Source organism: Coloeus monedula (genome assembly GCF_965178545.1).
Source record: "Coloeus monedula genome assembly, chromosome: 4".
In the NCBI taxonomy this organism is placed as follows: Eukaryota; Metazoa; Chordata; class Aves; order Passeriformes; family Corvidae; genus Coloeus; species Coloeus monedula.
Window position 1 is genome coordinate 70,183,624 of NC_138784.1, and position 19,747 is coordinate 70,203,370.

Below are 19,747 nucleotides of genomic sequence, written 5' to 3' on the forward strand. Positions count from 1 at the left end.
GTAAATCAACTGAGGAGTGTATTTCAGAGGAAATAAAGAAAGTGCAGCTCAAGACAGTACTTGGAATAGCCAAAGATGAAACTCACGGTCATTCAGATCAATTTGGGGCAGAACTGTTATATCTGGTGGGTCTGCGGTCTGTCCTGTATGTACCCTACAACTCCACCAATGTGCAGTACCACTTCTCAACATCACCTTAATTTGTTTTTGTTCTATAACACAACTACTAACAATTTCTCTGCGAAAATCATGTCCAGAGAATTACTAATCTTGGTAATCTATGATATGAGATTGTAGGAGTGGGTCTTTGTTTCCTGGACAGTTATACTTTAACATATTACTTGGACTTACTAATGCACATGGTAGAAATAAATCTATGCACCATGCCTCAAATTTGTAAAGGCCTCATTGAAATGAAAAGGAAAATGTTTAGAAAACTGCTGGAAAAATACAAAGCCATCAGTTAATTAGCATTAGCTAAGAAACTGCAGGAATAACTGAATTAGCCTATTTTCTTGCTGTAGGTAAAGATTAAAATGTATTCAATTCATGGCAGCTTTCAAGTTGCTAAGGATTATGAGAACAATGCACACTATTTTCAGCTTGCCAGGGAGAGTGAATCAAATGCAAGAGCCCAATCCTTCAAAAACAACCCTTCAGATGATTCATCTGCAGAAGCCAGGCTGGAACACCCTGCGTGGCCTGACACCACTACATTGCCTCTCTGTGGGAGCCAAGGCAAAGTCCCCACCACACATTCAGACATGTAATTAAGAGACTGGAAGTGTTCAAGGTCAGGTGGGATGGAAATTTGAACAACTTGCTAATGAAACATGCACCTGCTCAATGGCAGAGATGGATGGAATAGATGATCTTTAAAAAGTCCCTTTTGGTTCAAACCCTTCTGTGATTCTACAACTTATCAGAAAATAAAGTTTTAGAATCTTCAGAAGAAATTCTGAACATATTGAAGAAGTAAAACCTTACAAGAAACTGTATTTGCTTTGCACCTCTCTGTACCAATGAGTTCTACAGGGCAAAGGCTTCACAGCTTAATTGTGCAAGACTAAGCTACCCTGGAATCTGACGCTATCTGCTGAGTAAGAATTCAAGATGAAGGGAAGTGGCATACGTGTTGGTTTAGGAATTTCTCTGAAAATCATAAAGAATGTAAAATTCTTTAAAATTAGTCATTACACGAGAAATAAGACTTTGGAAAGAAAACGTTTTTTTCTAAACACAATGCTAATATTCTAAAGGGCACTTGTGTCTTCAGACTGAAAAAAGGGGACTATTTTATGCAAAGTCCAAACAGAATAAAAACAGCACGTATTTCCTTTGCCTTGCAAATAACTATTCAACAGGAACAGGAACTGGAGGCAATGAATATAATTTACTACCAAGAGGCTATAGATTAAATAAACAGCAAGGAAGTAAATTTTGCATTCACAGCCACATGGCATGCTACACGCATGACTGAGGGTACACAAGACAGTGTCTCAAACCTAGGGTAAATTTTCCTGCCACAGAGTCAATTCTCTTGCTGCCAGCTTGGGTTCCCTCTCCCATTTCTTCTCCTTGTCCTGCCCTTGGGAGAGACTGAATCACCAAGCACAGGTACCTGCGGCTAAATAAGGGCTGGGATCCACAGGTGGGAATAACCTGGCAGGGTTTAACTCTGCAAACCACTTCTAAGACCCCTGTGTTCGTGTCAGCAGCAAGACTGTGGACAGGCTGAAGTTTGAATTGCGTCAGAAAGCTCTGAAAAGAGTGCACCAGAAGGAGCTCTTGGTGCAGTGATTTGTGCCACAGGGCGATGGAGAGTGGTGCCAGACCAATGCTTAATGGATAAACTGATGTATTCCCACTCTGAAATCTAAAAATTCAAACCAGGAGAAAGCTTTTAGATGCTTTGCTTTTCTTTTTTAATGGCTTTTTGGTGACAGTGTCCATATTTTTTGCAAAGAGGGAGCAGGATTCAGACGATTTATTTTGGGAAATCCTTTGAAATGGAACTAAACCAGCCTTTAAGCAATATCACTGTGCTGGAAGCTGTACTTTAATCCACTTGGTGTTTGCACAATATATTTGTCTGAGGCACTTACATGCCTAAATTGATATTATTATCTCAAAACTCCATAGAGTTTAACAGAAAGGGCTGTTATTTCTACTCCCCAAAGGAGGAGCAGAGGCATGGAAACTGCCTGGTCTGTCACTGAACAGAAACAGGACACTGCCCTACAACTTGTCCACACTGACAGGGCTGATGACACGCTCCCCTGAGCTGGCTCACCCTGAGCCAGACATCCTCCTGGCCACTGCCTGCACACAGCTCAGTGGACAGCACCAATACAGACCTTTTGTGTTTACTGGTAGAGATGGAGTCAAAAAGATCATTCATATCCACCCCCAGAGTGGGAATATGATGCCCAAGCACACCCAGACAACTTTCACAGCAGGGTTGGTGCGTATGACACAAGTATGACTTTCCTTCTGAGCTGGAGGGCACCTGGGCACACTCGGGATTCCCAAATCACCCACCACACCTTGCCTCCACAGACATCCACTCACACTGCACAGGGGGAGCACGAGCAGAGGTGCTGGAGACCCCCATATCACGTGCTTTGGCACATTGCTCCTACGTCCCCATATCTGCAAGAACCACTTCCACCTACCTGCAACACAAAGAAATGGATATTAAAATTCAGGATACTGCTGTTCAGTTTCTACCCAGCCTGGACTTAGCTGCTGCTTTATAGCTCTCCCTTACCAAGTTTTAACTGACGACTCTTTTTGTTCCCGTCCACTAATGGTATGATGCATTTGGCTGCCCCCACATCTATGCACAGTAGGTGAAATCCTGGCTTTATGTAAGTGGATTTTTAACTCTGGATGTCATATGTCTGCTGCTTGAGATTTCCACATACCTACATCATAAGGATAAATAAATCTATGCAATGATGATGGTCATCACCAGTCATGCTGTTACACTGAGTCACCAGACAGCCTGGATTCTGTTCTCTGTAGGTTTCTGCACAGACATGGATGGGATGGAGGGATAAAGCCACTGCACAGCTTCTGCAGAGCATGGCGTTGTAGGGAAATACTAGAGGGGATCAAGGCATGCCTGAATATGTTTTCAAAAGAGTCAATAGGTCCCAGCAAACAAGTGCATTCGCTTTTACACAGAGGGACCACAGTACTCCTCAGTGAACAACTCCAGAGGCCAGACTCCAGTACTCATATTTCTTTTAACAACTTATTCCATGAAGAGCAGCACTGACTCAAGAAAAAAAACCCAAAAAACAACAAACAAAATCCCAATTAATCTTACCCAGAATTAATAAGGAAGGAATTCTCTTTCTGAGAGCAGGGAAATTAAAAGACAAAGTGATCTGAGACCACAATGTAAATCTGTGACAGCATAAGACGAGCTCTCAGATTTTCAGATCTGTGTGCTCTAACCACAAAAACATCCTCACAAGACTTCAAGAGCAGCAGCCACTGGTTCCTGTTACACAGTGCTGGTAAACAGGCTAGAATATTTTTCCATATATAAAAAGACCTGTCCTTTACCCACTCTGCTACATTTTCCAGTTTAGAGAAAAATATCAGAATTCCTTTAGCAGGATAAACTCAGTCTTCCCAGCACATAAGAGACAGCCTAATGAGCACCTACCACTGAGATGCTGTATCTGCTTCTACTTTCTCTTCCATATGGCTCAGCTTCTGCTTTTGCCTCCTCCTCCTTTGAGCTGTGAGCTGTCTCCTCTGCCACTATCCCTGACACACCTTGTGCAGGAAGAACCCCCTGGATGAAGATGCACACAAGTGGAGTGGGCTGAGAGCAGTGCTCAGGAAAGCTCAGCTACAGGTGAAAATCTATGACTATCACTTGGCCACATTTCACAGCATGCTCCAAGGAAATTCAGGCCAAAGAGAAGCTCTAGACCTTCAGCTAACAGACAGCAGCTCATCAGTTATTTTGCTATTTTTCCTTTCCTTCCCACGTTTTTACCTGTGGTGTTGTGCAAACTTTTGCCTTTTTGCTCCAAACTTTCAAACATACACAGCCATGAAGGTAGTAGCAAATTTCTTGAGTTATTTCAGCTTAGGTGGGACCAGGATTAAAGGAGAGACTCTTCAAAAGCAGCTCTCTCCATCTTCCAGCAGCAACTCTGCCTGCTCCTGTCTGTAGGCATGAGCTCTCCCGCACATGTCACAAGCACTCCTCACTTCCATTCCGTTATAAATAAATGCCCATACACATCAGAGGAATGGTCTTTCCCCAAAATGTTCCCACATGTTGTTTCCAGGAGCTGCCATGGCTCTCCTGACAGTGGTCACTTGTCAAAAGCAAGGAAAGGGATTCCAGCTGCAACCACGTTAAGTTGTGGAGGAAGACAGTGCAAAATAAAATGCCTTTCCCTAGGAAATTTGCCTTTTAAAATACATTTCAGATAGTGACACAACCTTCAGTGGCAGACAGCTAACCTACATTTCCCTTGCCACCCTTCAGACAAGGCAGGACAGCACCAATGGGAAGCAAAACCTCTCTACAGCAAATACAGCTGCAAAAGCATCTGAAAAGAGCAGATTTAAAAGTTTCTGGCAGGGATTTTTCAGCCCCAAGAAGCAAAATGTCAGGAGCACTTTCTGCAAGTGATCTTGCCTCATGCTTATAGGAAAACAAGCCTTAATGGACAGGAAAGACCCTGGGCTGCAGCAAGATAAATATTCCTGCAGATAAGCCTGGTGAGCAATCAGAGCAAGGTAATTTCTCTCTTCTCTGCTCAGCATTGCTTAATTATGGTTACACCTCTCCTATGTCATGGCACTGGGTAATGTTTTGCAGAAGGGTGACCATGAATTTTAGCACTCAGTATATCTGACACCACCTCACAAAAAGGAGCATCATAGTCATGGCAAAATGGATGCTTAGCTCTGTTTTCTCCTAAAGGAATAACCCCTTTTCCGGATCTGCAAGAGACTCACAGCAAAGTTTTCATGGTAAAAACCCTAAGGCAGAGAGAAATAGTTGCATGAATTTTAATTTTCTACCTGATTTTTAATATCACGGATGCCAAGCCCAGTTTTTAGTAATGCTGCCTCTGTTAATGTAGGTCTTAAAATCTCAGCTCTCTTTCAGCGGATTTCAAACTGTATTTCCGACTCTTTCTTTACAATGCATTTTGGAGAATGGTATCTCCTTTCCTCAGGGACATATGGACACTTAAAGGCTCCACTACATCTCACTCAAGGATATCAGTGCTCCTTAGAGTATAATCAATTAGGGATGAAGAAAATAGAATTACAGAGTGGTTAAATGCTCCCTGCCAACAGAATAATCAGACAGAATAAACACCAAACTCCTCTAAACCATCTTCGGAACTAGGAGAACTAAAAGCCTTTTACAGCTAAGCCAGGATCACACAGGCCAAATGGGAATTTTGTCTTGGAGAAGGGAAAAGATGACATAAATACTTGGGTCTCTGAACACACTCTTCCTCCAATTTAAGAGGAAAAAAATGGCCTTCACAGGCTAAGATATAACCATGTGGCATGAATCAGAATGAAATGAGCACATGTTCTATAAATGCATCAAAGAAAGGCTTCACCAGCAACAGTATTTTCTTTTTCTATAAAATGCTTAAAAAAGTAAAAGTTTGGCTACAGCAGACCTAACCACTGTTTCAGGGAAAAAAAAAAAAGAAAACCACAAAATCCTCCACATTCATTTTCCACTGAATAATTTTCCAGGGACAATGTTTAAAGCAGAAACCTATGGCAAGTACTTCTGCAGTCCTATGAAAATAGTTTGTGTAAGAGGAGATAACCACAGTACTGCAAAAGGAAGTCAAAACAGGGTTTCAAACAGCAGCCTGTATTTCCACTAAAAATTCTAGGTTTTACACTCTCCTGTTTAAGGCCACGACCCCCAGCCAGCCACAAAAATCTGTACGAATCGGCCTAAAAATACACCCTTATGTAGAGTTTTTGGGGCAATACAGACAAAATGTTTAGTGAGACATTTTTTCTTTCAGTGTGAATGTGGATGGGATGATGATGCTCCATCATCACCTGCTTAGTGGGCTCTTCTGGAATTTGTACACAGAGTCTGGGTAATGCAACGCACATGTAGCTGCAAGTTAACCCAGCACTGACTCTGGAGTCACTTACAGATGCTTAACCAGTCACCTACCTGACTGCATAACCTAGAACAAAGGCTGGAGCTGAGGCATGAGTATGCTTGGGAAATTGAACCTATTTTTCTGCCACAAAATCATAGAATGTCTTCTGGAACACACTGACATGTAACAGTCGTCAGCCTCCTACTGTCCCTTTCACCACAGCCTGTACAACCCTCCTCCAGAAGGAAACTTTTAATGATGTTTTCCATTAAAAGAATGGACTTGGGAATGCCCACGTTCATTTTGCATCTTGCTTCAATGCTGTGTTATTTCACTTCAGAGCTTTCCAGGTTGTTATGAAAGGCCTTTTCCGTTTAAATGAGTGTAACCATTTAATCAGAATGACTCCACATCATGCCTGAGAGAGATCCTACTGTATCATAATGAATTCTCACACTGTGGCATTTATGGATTTAACATTTATTATATGCTTTGCTGCAAAGCCCCTGAATTAAACACCAGCTACTTAACTGACTTTGGTGCACCACAGTGTAAACTACCAGGAACTGAAAGAAGCAGAACTAAATCTAAAAGACTCATTCAGTGACTACGTGAACATCAAGTAACTAGCAATGAAACTTCTGGGCAAAGCATGAAAGGAAGGAGATGCTTATCCCAAGCCAACAAAATGGAAAGAAAATTGCTAGGGCTCTAAATAGCCACCTTCCTGCTGTTTGGAGAGAAAAGCCTCACTCCTGCTCTCAGGGAAGCAGTGATATTATACAGGATTACTGGCAGATATGTACTGCTGCCCCATCAATAGCCTGTTCCAGACCAAGCTATACAATACAGGCACATACACCCCCATGCCCAGCTGCAAGAGAGCCCTAAATGGGGACTTAGTGAGGGAACTGCTGCTGGGCTGAAGGAAGAAACTCAAGTCGATGATGCCAAAACCTACTGATGTTAAAAAAAAAAATCAATCAAAGCACATACTGTCACCTGAAGGATTTGGTACCAGCCCTTGCTGGGGAGTGAACATTACATCAAATAACCCACAGAAAGTACTTGTTTATTGTAATCACCAGCATAAGAAAACAAGCAGATTTATGAGGCCTTCAAATCTTTCTGTAACTATAAAAATTAATACATTAGAACAAGGTTTATTTTGAATTTTGGCCAAACCTCTTGTTTTCTTTATTGACAACAGCAGCTTTGCAACAATAGATATCTCAAAAGAAAAAATCCATTTTCATCTGAACTGTTCACATTTCTGTAAAAGCAAACAATGTTACAATGCTGTCTGTTCAATGAAAATGAGAAAATTTTTCTCCATTTCCTCTTTATTCACAAGGCTGTAGGGAAAAAAGATAATCGCTCTCCATCAGGAGTAGCACGGCACTTTGATTAAAAAAAATCCCCAAACCCTCAGTGTTGCCTTGCTAATGAGTCCTTACTGGTATGTTTTGACTAAGGCAACAATAACAAGAGCAAACTTTGGAACAAGGATGTTGACAGTTGTCTACACCTGTTGAAAGTGACAAAATATTCTAAGTGGAAATCATCACAAGAAAGTCTTTTGTAGTCTCCAAGGTGAGGAAGACTCTCATCATTCCTCTGTTGCTGTAGGAGAACTAGACTGTTGCCCAGGGACTCTCAAATGCCTGCTCTCAGCCACAGCTGAAGCACAAGGAAGCAACACGACTGCTGCTCAGTGCTATTCCCAGGAAAAGGTGCCATGTTTGGAGGAGACACGGGTACTAGGAGTTGCCAAAAATTCTGCCATAGCCAGAAAAAAACAAGAAGAAAAACCAAAAGTGCTGAGGGCACGTAGGACTAGCCAATGAGCACATTCACACTTTCAGGATCAAAAAGAATCCACACAGTTACAGGTGTCTAAAAGTCATTCTGGAGGTCAATCTGTGGTCTATTGATCTATTACCAATAAATTTGGCCACACTCTGATCTCTACCCTGACATTAATGTTTCCTAGTCCTCTTATAACCTCTCAGCCACTGGAGAAGGGGAGATCATCCTTCATATTTAACACTGACCAGTGTAACCCAACTGATGGAATAATCTTTTTTTCCACAAAGGAAAAGATGTTAAATTGATGCTGGATTAATAACTACTACCAAGTTCCCAGGGGCATGATGCCAAGGGCTAGTTTATGATGTAGTCAGCAGCTTGCAAAGCTCAAGTGGGAAAGTACTAAAGTACACTGAGATTGACTCCTTTAGCCTTTTAGCAGGGTTGCCTGTGTTGTTTAGTCAATATGCCTTTGGAAATTTTGATAAGGCTTAATATTTTTTTAGCTATACTAACAGAACATACTCTGACTTCTGTAACCACTAGAAACAGGCTGGAACCAAAACCTGTATTTCCCATGCCTAAGTAATACGGGCAATTTCAAAATCCAATATCCCAGCTCTGCAGTTTGGGCCCATGTGTGCAGTATGGTCATGCTGAAGGCTGTGATGGGCCTAGGATTAATTTTCCTGAGCGCTTCTCCCACAGTCATGGTGTGACAGGCCCAGTTGTGTCACATGTGCTCAATCCTGTTGCTGCTGTCCCACTTTGCTTTCCCTCTTCACCAGCTGGATTCATCCTTGGAGAGCTGTGCCTTCTATGCAGCACAGTCCTCTCAGTTTGAGAACTTCTTGTCCACAAAAGCAGCAAAAGACTTTTTTCCACACTTATCTTGTTCCACTGCAGACTCACAAAGGTTGCTTTGCCCAAATCACTGTTTCACTCCATAAGCTGTGTGGAAATGAAGCCTTGCCTAACTAGAGCCCCTAAGTTTCTGCTCAGCTGTGACGCAAAGTCAGAGCAAAGCTCCCTTGGCACCTCACAGACTCCATCCTGGTTTGCCCAGATGTGCATCAGCCTTCTTGGTACTGCAGTTTTTATGCAGCATTTGCTCAAAAACCCCACTAAAACCAAGTGTACAATTTATTCGATAACTGATTACTGTAAAATTCATGCTTATTTGTTTGACCACAAATTGAGAACAGGTCTTTCCCTGGCCCATCCATTAAGTGTCCTAGCCAATAAACCACAAGATCCATCTGCCACATGCATATATAATAATAATCTTACTCCTGTGCAGCAAAAGGAGGTGCAGGAAGCAGGGGATCCAAGCCTTTTGATCCATACTCAGTGTATTTTCAATGGACGTCAGGCACTAAACCGGGCTGACGCTTTTGAGACACCCCAGCCAAGCCAGTAGTACTGGAAACAAAGAAGAACAGAGTCTGCGGGTGTGCAGCTGATGTCCCATCCTGTACCATGAAACAAACTGAATCCCTGCCACACAGTCATCAGCTCCAGTGTTCGTCATTCCTAGTGGTGTTTCTCTTGTTACCATTACTGGCATTACTACTACTAATAATAACAAACTCTATCCTTAGAGAAAAGTGCTGCTGATGGGGCCTCTCGGATGTTTGGACACAGGTGTTTTCTGCTCCTGAAAAACCTAGTAAGCTTTTATCATCCACTGGTAAGGCCCTGGAACAGGCTGAGCAGAGAAGTTGTGGATATCTCATCCCTGTAAGTGTTTAAGGCCAGGCTGGATGGGGCTTTGAGCAACCTGGTCTAGTGGAAGGTGTCCCTGCCCAGAGCGGGGGTTGGAACTACATGATCTTTAAGGTCCCTTCTAACCAAAACCATTATTTGGGTCTATGATATAAATTCCATCGTGATTGCAGAGAGATTTCCTTCTGTCTTCTGCATAAAGCTTACACAAAACCCCCCAAGTAGGGAAACAAGCCTCACCTAAGGAATGTGGTGTGGCAGATCTGTGTTTTGCTTTAATTAGCATCCTGATGTGATAGCGGCTTGGCGTGCAGATCGCTGTTTTGTAACACACCGAGTCCTTGCTAGACTCTGTAAGGAACCTGGCAAACACTTCCTTCCAAACTTCCTTCCATTGTCTGTTGTTTTTCTTGGAGGCTGAGTGTTTTCACTGAAATGTCACTTACATACACAGCTCATGCTCGGCTGCTCTCAGAGTGCACTCAGACACTGGGCTTTCAAAAAACAAAGTGAATTCAGCACTTAATCACAGCTTAGCACTCTGCTTACTTGCTAGGAAATCATACTGTTGAAAGGCAAAATCACAAGGAGAATAGTTCCGGTAATAACAAAAACTTGTGCAGATTTTACCACCGGTGGGTACCTGCCTGTTTGAGCTGCCTCCAAGGCATTGGCAGGGTTGGAAGGTGCTTGTGTGTGGCAGGGCAGAGCTGATAAACAGCAGGAATGGGACACTGGGACTCTGAGCCTGCAAACTTGTGGGCAGGGCGTTCCTCAGTGCGTGACTTGCACCCGGCAGGAAGGAGACTCCGTCATCTCAGCTCTTCTGTGATGGAAATCATCTGAGTAATTCAGCAGAGTTAAGAGACCAAGCTGGAAAAACTTCAAGGTTGGGGGTTTAGGCTCAGCTTGGGCAGGGCTTTTTTTGCAAAGGTAAGGAGAAGTACTTCAGGGTTGGGTCAAACAGGGTATTCACCCTAAAAATTTGTTCTCAGCAGAGATGCCAAAGCTTCAAAATACATCACACAGGGAAAATACTCTGGTTTCTTTGGAGAACCAGAAACAGCAGCTGACAGGATCTACGTAAAGCAGCCTTGCCAAGGAGATCAGATCACAGGTGCCCCAAAGAGGTGGAGCACTATACCAGACAGGCACTAGGGTTTTCACTTTCTTTAACTAGATCCTAGTATTAATAGGAATTCCTCTGGAGTTGTCAATATTCCTGACTCTGCAAAAATTACAATGAAACTCAGAGGTGGGTCTTCAGCTTTGACCATTACTTATCTAGCTACACACTTCCCCAGGCTGCTCCATATATTTTGGAGGTGCGTTTTAGACCCATTTTCAGCTTGTTTTCCAAAGGCAGTGACACAATAACTCTCCACCCCAACTTGCTAGCCCTTAGTAATTTCTGACCCATTGGGTGAACTTCAACCAACTTTGACAGAAGAGTAGAGATAGTAAAAATGTTAAGTTCCTACATATTTTAAGCAAAGATGGATGGATGGATGGATGGATGGATGGATGGATGGATGGATGGATGGGAACAAGGAAATGACTGTCTTAATCGATTTTTAACATGGTCCCATATCTTTTGGAGAAGCAATAGCCCCAGGTCCTGTGGCTTTGACTAGTGTAGGTTACGCAAAATTCTCAAGGAAACCAAACTCTGCTGTTTCATGCTTCAATGCAGGTGAACAATAGAGATGAAGTCAGAGCCAAGCCTTGGGCATCTGCTCTGACCTGCCCAGGCAGCACAGCCAGAAATGGTATTTGCAAATGGACCTGCAAAACTCAGGCAGAAAAGACATTTAGATTGGATTATTAGGAAAAATTTCTTCACTGAAAGGGTTGTCAAGCACAGGAACAGGCTACACAGGAAAGTGGTGGAGTCACCATCTCTGGAGGAACTTAAGATGTGTAGATGTGGCACTTGGGGACATGGCTTAGTGGTGGGATTGGCAGTGACAGGTTAACGGTTGGACTCGATCTTTGTGGACTTTTCCAACCCAGATGATTCTAAGATTCCACATGCTTCTGTAAATCCATTTTTATGCATGATTTTCTAGCATGCAGAAAATGAATCCTCAATACTCAAAGAGGCTGATTATGCTAATGAAACATAAGTATCTGACATTATCAACCACAACAGATTATCAAGATCTTTCCCTATACTGACAGGTGAAATAAGGTAGATCACTGAGAAGATACAGTAGGGTAATTCTTACCAAATGGCACCAACAGCAACCAAAAATCCTGTAACTGCTCATTAACAGAGCTCACTACTATACCAAAACAGTTCAATAAAACTATTTCTGAAAGCAATTTATTCCCCCCTGTCTTCTATAATATCCTCTGGGGAAGTCTCACACAGCATCCAGAAGGAATGGAACTTTAACAGTTTCATTTTAGTTTTTTGTCTTTGTTGCCTGTGTAGGTCTTAACAATACTATAGGAAATCTAAGCTTGGGAAGGAGCAGATGTTTTCTTGGTTGGAAAGCACATCATCCTCACAGAAGTACAACAAATGCTCTGCAGTATTTTTCTATAGTGCCTGCAAAATGTTGGCAGAGTCATCACAGGAGAGGCAGTGATTATCCTACATTTGTGTTCTGCTTTGCAGCTGCACCAGTAACCACCTCATACCACAGCTGAGCAATACTGTTGGGAGTGAAAGACAGCAAGGAGTTGTCCACAACCTTGCCAAACTTAGAGGCACTGGGTTGGAATATCTTGCATTTTGGAAAAATAAAGAAAGAAGAAATAGTCCAGCCCAGCCCTTTCTAAGGAACAGTATAACCCCTTGAGACAGCACATGAAATTCCAAGTTGTCGAATCCAGGAATCTCCAACCTGGACTTCTGGTCTAAGAAGGACTAAGAGGATTGTGTCAGTTTGAACAGTTCTGTGATGGCTTGTGTACAATATATGTGAGAACAAGGTGGTGAAACCAAAGTCAGAGATCTTATTTCCCCATGAACAAGCCAGGAAACATACAGGGCAGATTCACCAACAGCTACGTAACCCTGGGAAGAGCTCCCAAGGGGGACTGGCAGGAACAAATTAAGTGTCAAGTAGACATGGACAGCTGCCTCTTAACCTCCCTTCTTTTCAAGTCCAGCACAAACACTGAGACCTTTACTTGCCCATATCTTTGACAGAATAAATGAGGTGTGATATTTATCCTTCAAGTTGGCCTGCTAACAAGCATGGCTTTCATGTAAAAGTAGATGTACTCAAGGACAAACATAAACAGGCAGGCTTGGTCTGCCTTCAAAAGCCTTCTCCCACAGAGGTGGAGCAAGATGCTCAGGGGCTGTAATGTGAATTTTCCACAACATAACGGAGTGCTTGGAAGGCTGGTAATGAAAATGCTGTCCACACCACAAAATAATCCTTGGGAAGTATTAGCTAGATACCACTTAGCAAGCAATGACCCAGGGAGAAGGGCATATGGATTTGAGATCTTTTGTGCTCAGGACACTGATCTTTGAGTGGCCCTGATTTTACCCCCTATTTTCTGCAATTGAAATGTGGCTTTCTCAAAGCTGCTTGATCAGAACCCCTTCTGCTTCACAGAACCCAAGTTTTAAATGTAGACAAAATTAGGAGAAATTGTTTAGGAGACATACACAAAGATGAGAAGCTGAAAAACCCACAAGGAATCTAATAATAATCAAGGCAGAAATGTAAACAAATAGATAAGATACTTCATGCTGTGCAATGGTTCATAGCTATTGTATCAACAAGTTGGTGTTACCTTGGCAACAAGAGATTATCTGTACATGCCTTCTTTCAAACAGGAATCCATGAAAGGAGGCATGCAGAATGGACTTTGAGCCTCCTGGACCTTGCACTGTTGCCACCCAACTCTTGATATCAGTTGATCCCAAGCCCAACTATTGATGAAAATTCAGAAGCAGTGCAGAGGTTGCATCATCCTTCATGTAACATCCACAGAGATGAGGGTGAATACCTGGCCTTGTCCTCTTCACCTTGGGATAACCCAGCCCTTTCCCAAAAAAGTGCAGAAAGATTATTCCCTGCATTCAGTTTAATGCTCTTGATCTATCTTGTAACACAAGGCACAGCTCTTTGTTGGAGCTGGGCACTGCTTGGAGCTGCCACCTCAAACGCTGCTGATGAGCTCCTGCCTCTGGCTTCAGCTGGGCATCTCACCCCAGATGGCATCAGTGAACCTGTGGCCCACTGGAGCAGCTAAATGTCTGGCCTTTGGAAAATTAATTGGCTGGGTTTACAAGTACAGCTATAACAGGAAGGATAATTCCCTAGTAAGTGTTGAATAGTGATCAAGTAGAAATTTATACCAAGATACACACGGTGTCACCTCTGATTACAGAACTACACTTCAGATAACCCAAATATCCTGATGCAGGGATTTTATAAAAGTGATGGTTACGCTACATTAAACAAGCTAATAATAAGTAGGAATAATATCCATCTATTTTTTTTAAAGAGATTAAACAAAACCAAGGATTTGTAAATCAACTTATCACAAAATTGGTACTTCCCACAATCCAGCTGGTTTGTTGGAATTTTTACAACACTATCCTGTGCAAGTCCTTTTGCAGCACTTGGAATTGAAATTTAGGGCTACAGAAACACACTAAAAATTTACAGGACACTATTCTCCCCACAATGCCAGCACAACAACTTCTGAGGACATCACTATGCCTGGACCTTACCAACAGACAAGGGACCAGCATTTTTCCCCAGGGCTGAGGTATTTAACCCCAGAGCTGCCTCTATCAGATGCTCCAGGCTTCCCTATGGCACATCTGGGTTTTCTCAGCTGTAATTTACTTCCACTGCCCTGTCTGTCTGTTCTGCTCTTTTTTTGATGTGATCTCACAAAACCACTCTGGTTTGATTTGGGCGAGACTAGTCACAAAACAATTTAATTCCCAATTTCACAACAACCCAGCACATCATAACTGGAGATTTGGTTTTGACCATTCTCCAGGGATTTTGCAGTCTGTAGCACACAAGACAAATATCTCTCACATATCCCATCTTTCAGGTTAAAGGACAAACTCAGAACAAGAAGAGTTGGCAATTTTAACACAAAAACTTCATTAGGTTCAGTACTTACAACTGCATGACCAGATATAAATGGTTCGGGCTCTCATAGATGTCTTCCAGGGCAACTATATTTTCATGCTTGATCCTGAAAAAACACAAGGTAAGATAAGATGAAATAGTGATTTAATTTTTTTTTCACATGACTGCAAAACATAAAGCTATTTTTAACTACATACTACTTGTCAGTGTTTTATCCAACATCATAAACTTTTTGCAAGGACATGCAGTGATAGAACTGCAGGGATAATGTCTTTTAACTGAAAGAGAGTAGGTTTGGATTAGATATTTGGAAAAAATTCTTTACTCTGAGTGTGGTGAGGCACTGGCAGAAGCTGTTCAGGGAAGTTTCAGATGTCTCATCCCTGGAAGTGTTCAAGGATGGATTGGATGGGGCTCTGAGCAACCTGATCTAATGGAAGGTCTCCCTGCCCAAGGCAGGGGGATTGGAACTAGATAATCTTTTGGGCCCTTTCAACAAAAGTAAACCGTCCAAAGTGCTTCACAGCCCAGAACACAGTCATTAGTCAGAGAAATTTCTTTCAATCGTCTCTGATGCCAAAACGTATAAGGGTTAAGTATCTGAGGCATCAGAGGTTTACAGTTCCTGTGTCAGATGAACGAAGATGGTTGGTTGGAGGCTGAATTCTCAGGACAGCTGAGAATGCAGGGTTCAAGGGACGCTTTCCTCAGAGTGAAAAGGTGTGACAGGGAATTCTCAGGACACCTTTGCTGCAGGATGCAAGGGAGTCACAGAGGCAGGGTGCAGGCTGGTCGGGAGAAAGCAGGGATCTGAGCCCATGGAGAAGTTGGCACAGGGAATCAGCAGCCATATGACAGCCTCACACTCCCCACCAAATTCATGCTGCTCTGATTTTAAGCCTGGTCTCGATGCCCAAAGTTTCCCTGCAGCATTATTAAGCACTGTGTGCAACAGCTCCAAGAGCCTTCATGGCTTTTCTGCATCCTCACCATTCCCACCAAGCCCTTGCCAAAATGCTAGCTTTAAAGAGAAAAATCATCTCTACAAGTACACATTAATTAGCTACTTCAGCAATGCTTCTATGGGTTTGTTCCTTAAATGTTTACAAATAATTTGCAAAGGATATATTTAACTTGTGCAAACCCTGAAGAGACTACCCCAGTACAACCCCAGGGCAGAATATTAATTACAGCAATTGCAGACAATATTTTAAGAGCAAGAGAAAGATGGAAAATTCTAAGAGGCCACACATTAAGCAACAGATGGGTATGTTCAGAAGGAAAGTAAACATGCACTATCAGCAAATGCAAAACTCTTTGCATGTTTCTAGGTTCAAGTAGGTTAATTAAGATGTTTAATCATGTGTCAGGACCTTATCCTTTATGGTCACAAGCGTCCTAACACCTGTATGGTGATGTGGAGAGCAGAAAGTCCCTTGTGCCCAGCAGGATCTTTCCTGTAAGCATGCAGACTAATTCAATTTCCTCTGAATTCACTGGAAAGGTTATGACTGACCTGAATTTATGCCCCTAATCAGTCATCAAAAGCTGTGTTCGTGCAAGGACTTTCACACACAGGAAATTTAAGATCAACAATACGCAAACTCAAATATAATGCACCGTGAGATGTTAGAGCAACAAATACATGACTTGGCTCTTCATTCTATCCAAATGGCTGGAAAATCCCATGATACTTCAGCAGAATTTCCAGGTAGGCTGCATCCCAAATTAAATTCTTAGTACTTGCAACAGGAAACCAATACATCACCCACTTGGCTTTACACAGCAAGTGCTTGGAAGCATTTATTTTGTTGTGCAGGTCTAGTGCCCAGTCCCTTAAGGGTTAGATAGGGCAAAGGCAGGTTTGCCCTGTTTAGCTTAGTTGAAGGTACGTAAGAAATGATATTTCAAGCAATTAGTAATTTTAAATGAAATTTATTATATCTATTTTTCCATTTTTCTTTATGCACCATGCATATTCACATGACCCTTTGTGTTCCTCCTACCATCAGGATGATGGCAGTTTAACACAAACAATCTGCCATAATGTTTAAAGCCCCCAGTTTAGTCTGCGATACGGTTTTCACCAATGCTTTGCACTTCTGTTTTTGAGAACCTCAGAGGTTCCCCAGAGCAGCCTAACCAACCCCGTCTGGGACAGCTGCAGCAGCCCCTCACCATCACACACATGGTCACCCACGGCGAACAGCCGGGGGGGCAGAGGCCAGGAAAGAGCTCATCGGGGATGCAACGCTGAGCGCTGGGGCTGCCGCAAGACCCTCTCCCCTCCCTCATTTGCAAACCAAATGGGCACCGCGCCCTGTGCTCTCGGAGGGAGGGCGGATAAACCTGCTCAGTGCTGCAGAGAAGGGGGGAGGAAAGGTTTAGTCCCAGCCCCGCGGGGTCCTCTGCAATCAGATGCATCTGCCCCGCTCTGAAATCAGATGCAGGACGTAAGCATGTGGGAAGACAGCAAATACGAAGTGTAATCTGGGAGAAGACAGCTGAGGAAGCTGAATCACCCCCAAAGGACACGAAGAGTAGTGTCTCATAGGGATGATGGCATTTGGAGCATGATGTCCCTTTGGGAGGTGATGTCTGTGCCTACCAGTCACCCCAACTGCTGGTGGCTGCTGCACTCCGGGGGCAGGATGAGAAGGGGAGGAGGCATTTTTCTCCCCTTTCTCTCAGCCTCCTCAAGACCAGAAAGGCCTCAATCGTGGTGTTGTGCAGTGTTTAATATCCCTGGCAAAGTGCACATCGCACACCTGCAAATTAAGCAGCTTGTCCTGAACAGCATTTCTCTACTCAGAGGAACTCTCAAATGACAAGCTATTAAAAGGAAAATGGAATTCAAAATTAAAAAATCAGCAACATGGAGATTACTTGGGGTGAAGGCCACAGTTTAGAGAAATTTGGGGGTTGTGTTGCTGGAGCTGGACCAGACCAGCTGTGGACTTCCCAGCAGAGGTCACTGCCACCAGCAGCAGCTCCTCTGCCACTCACTCCAGAAATTCACACAGAAATTCATGTGCTGCTTTCTTCCCTTTAAAGCATAAGCAAGCAATCCCTTACAGCCTTGATACACAATAATTAATCCTTCAAGGATGAACAATGTTCATTTCAATAATACACTGGGGTTTGGGCAAACGGGTGTGGCATCATCACAAGGTTTTGTTGGCACCACAAAGTCCAATGGGGATCGGGTAAATCTGTCCCACTACTCTGCTAGCAGATCAACAGTGCCAGACATGTGAGTAACAGGCAGACACTCACTTCTGGTTTGCAGAGAAGCTTGGGTACATCAAGAGCCAAGAAAAGCACTGTGAAGTGGCAGCTACTTGCTGGTCGCAGATCAGGAAGGATTTGGGGATGGGCTAATTAACTCCATTTTTATCCCCCTCTAGGAGAACCAAGTGAGTCTTAAAGGTTCAGAGGATTCATTCTGCTAAGCCTCCAAATGCCTGCACGCAGCCCTGCAGAAATACTGGACTGTATGATCTCCTCAAGACCTGACAGGATCTATTATTTTAAAAGGTGCTGCTCTCACTTTACAGAAGGGGAAGCATTGTGCAGAAATAAGTTTTTCTGTAATCACAAGAGAGAATGGAGCAGAGAGGGCCAAGATTCCTCAATCCCAGAGTAATATCTTAATCAGTGGGCCATATTGCTTCAATTCCTTCTCCTTCCCATCCCAGTGACAGAATCTTAACCCCACTTCTCTGCAGCCCTTCTCTTCCTTCTGTCCTCCCTCTCCAGACTCCTCCCTTCCCAATATGTGGCTCCCACACTGCAAGAGATAAATCTGCCAGATTAACTCTGCACAAAGCAACTCATTGATGCTTCTGGGGTATGTGATGGTGCAATAATATGGCTGTATCAGACGGGACATGGACATGAACTGGGATGACACCATTTCTCATTACTTGTTTCCAAAGAAAGAAAAAAAGCCCTGAAAGTGAACATCAAAGCATGGACTTGCTTAAAGCAAATTAGATATGATTACGCAAATTGATATGAACTAAGGAAAATTGCCCTTACCACCTTTTCAACCTCCCTTTCATCACATTTGCTATTTTTCCTGATGCTCCCGCTCCGTCCTGGCAAACTCCATATGCTGCTTGCATGTCCTACATTCCGATGTGTCCCCAAAATTCCTCCATCTGTGGCACAAAGGGCAGGTGCCACCTCCAGCCACCACTGCTTTGTTCAATTTCAGAAATATTCTGAGGCCATTAGACAGAATGAAGATGTCTAGAAATAAAATTACAAATAAAGAGAGGCTAATTCTTTTTTAGACTCAGGACTTTTCACCCTACAAGGCTCATGAGATGCTGCAATCCGTGGGAAAAAGAAGAGGAAAATAAATCTAGGAGTGAGACTCAGGGAAACTGAAGTGTACAAAGAAAACATAAAGATGGATTAACCCTGGTAAGAAACTATGAAAAGTTTAGTATAAGAAAGAAACTATGAAAAGGAAGGATGGATTCCCCCTGTTCAGAGCAGCCCTGGGTTGGATGCTGTGCCTCAGGCAGACAGAAACCTCGGGGCTCGATGCAACCATGTAAAATTATCAAGCTTCCCCTCCAGACTTTCAGTCTATGACTCTGCCATGTGCTCTTACAAAGGTATCAACAACACAAAAGAATGAAGGCAATGTTGCACTTGAGCAATATTTTAACACATGGCCAGACAAGATTTAAAGGAGCAAACTGAACTGGGCAACCAAGGACCTCAAGTGAGCTTTCTGGGCATGGCAGCTGTGCAAACAAGGGCTAACGAAAGAGTGTTTGATCTGCAGCAGAGCCCCAAGCGCAGACTGGCCCCCTTTGCTTGCTGTGCAGTCATTGCATTGATAGGGAAATTGTCATTTTCCCCTGACTGCTACTGCTGAAACACAAAAACATCCAGCTCCAAAGGGGCTGAAAGACATCCCTGAAACAAGATCTGACTTGACCAGGAGTGGTATTTGGCCCTGCATGGCAGCTCCCATCACGCCAA

General features: G+C 43.1%; 1 protein-coding gene across 1 annotated transcript in view; it reads right to left on the minus strand.

Moving 5' to 3' along the window:
• Positions 1 to 19,747, minus strand: part of CAMK1D (calcium/calmodulin dependent protein kinase ID) — a gene marked incomplete at both ends in the record, with an annotated part of 122,371 nt that overhangs the window by 60,885 nt on the left and 41,739 nt on the right. The window contains one exon of the mRNA XM_082280377.1: positions 14,778 to 14,852. Within this exon, the coding sequence (XP_082136503.1) occupies positions 14,778 to 14,852 (75 nt within the window). The remainder of the gene's footprint in view (positions 1 to 14,777; positions 14,853 to 19,747) is intronic.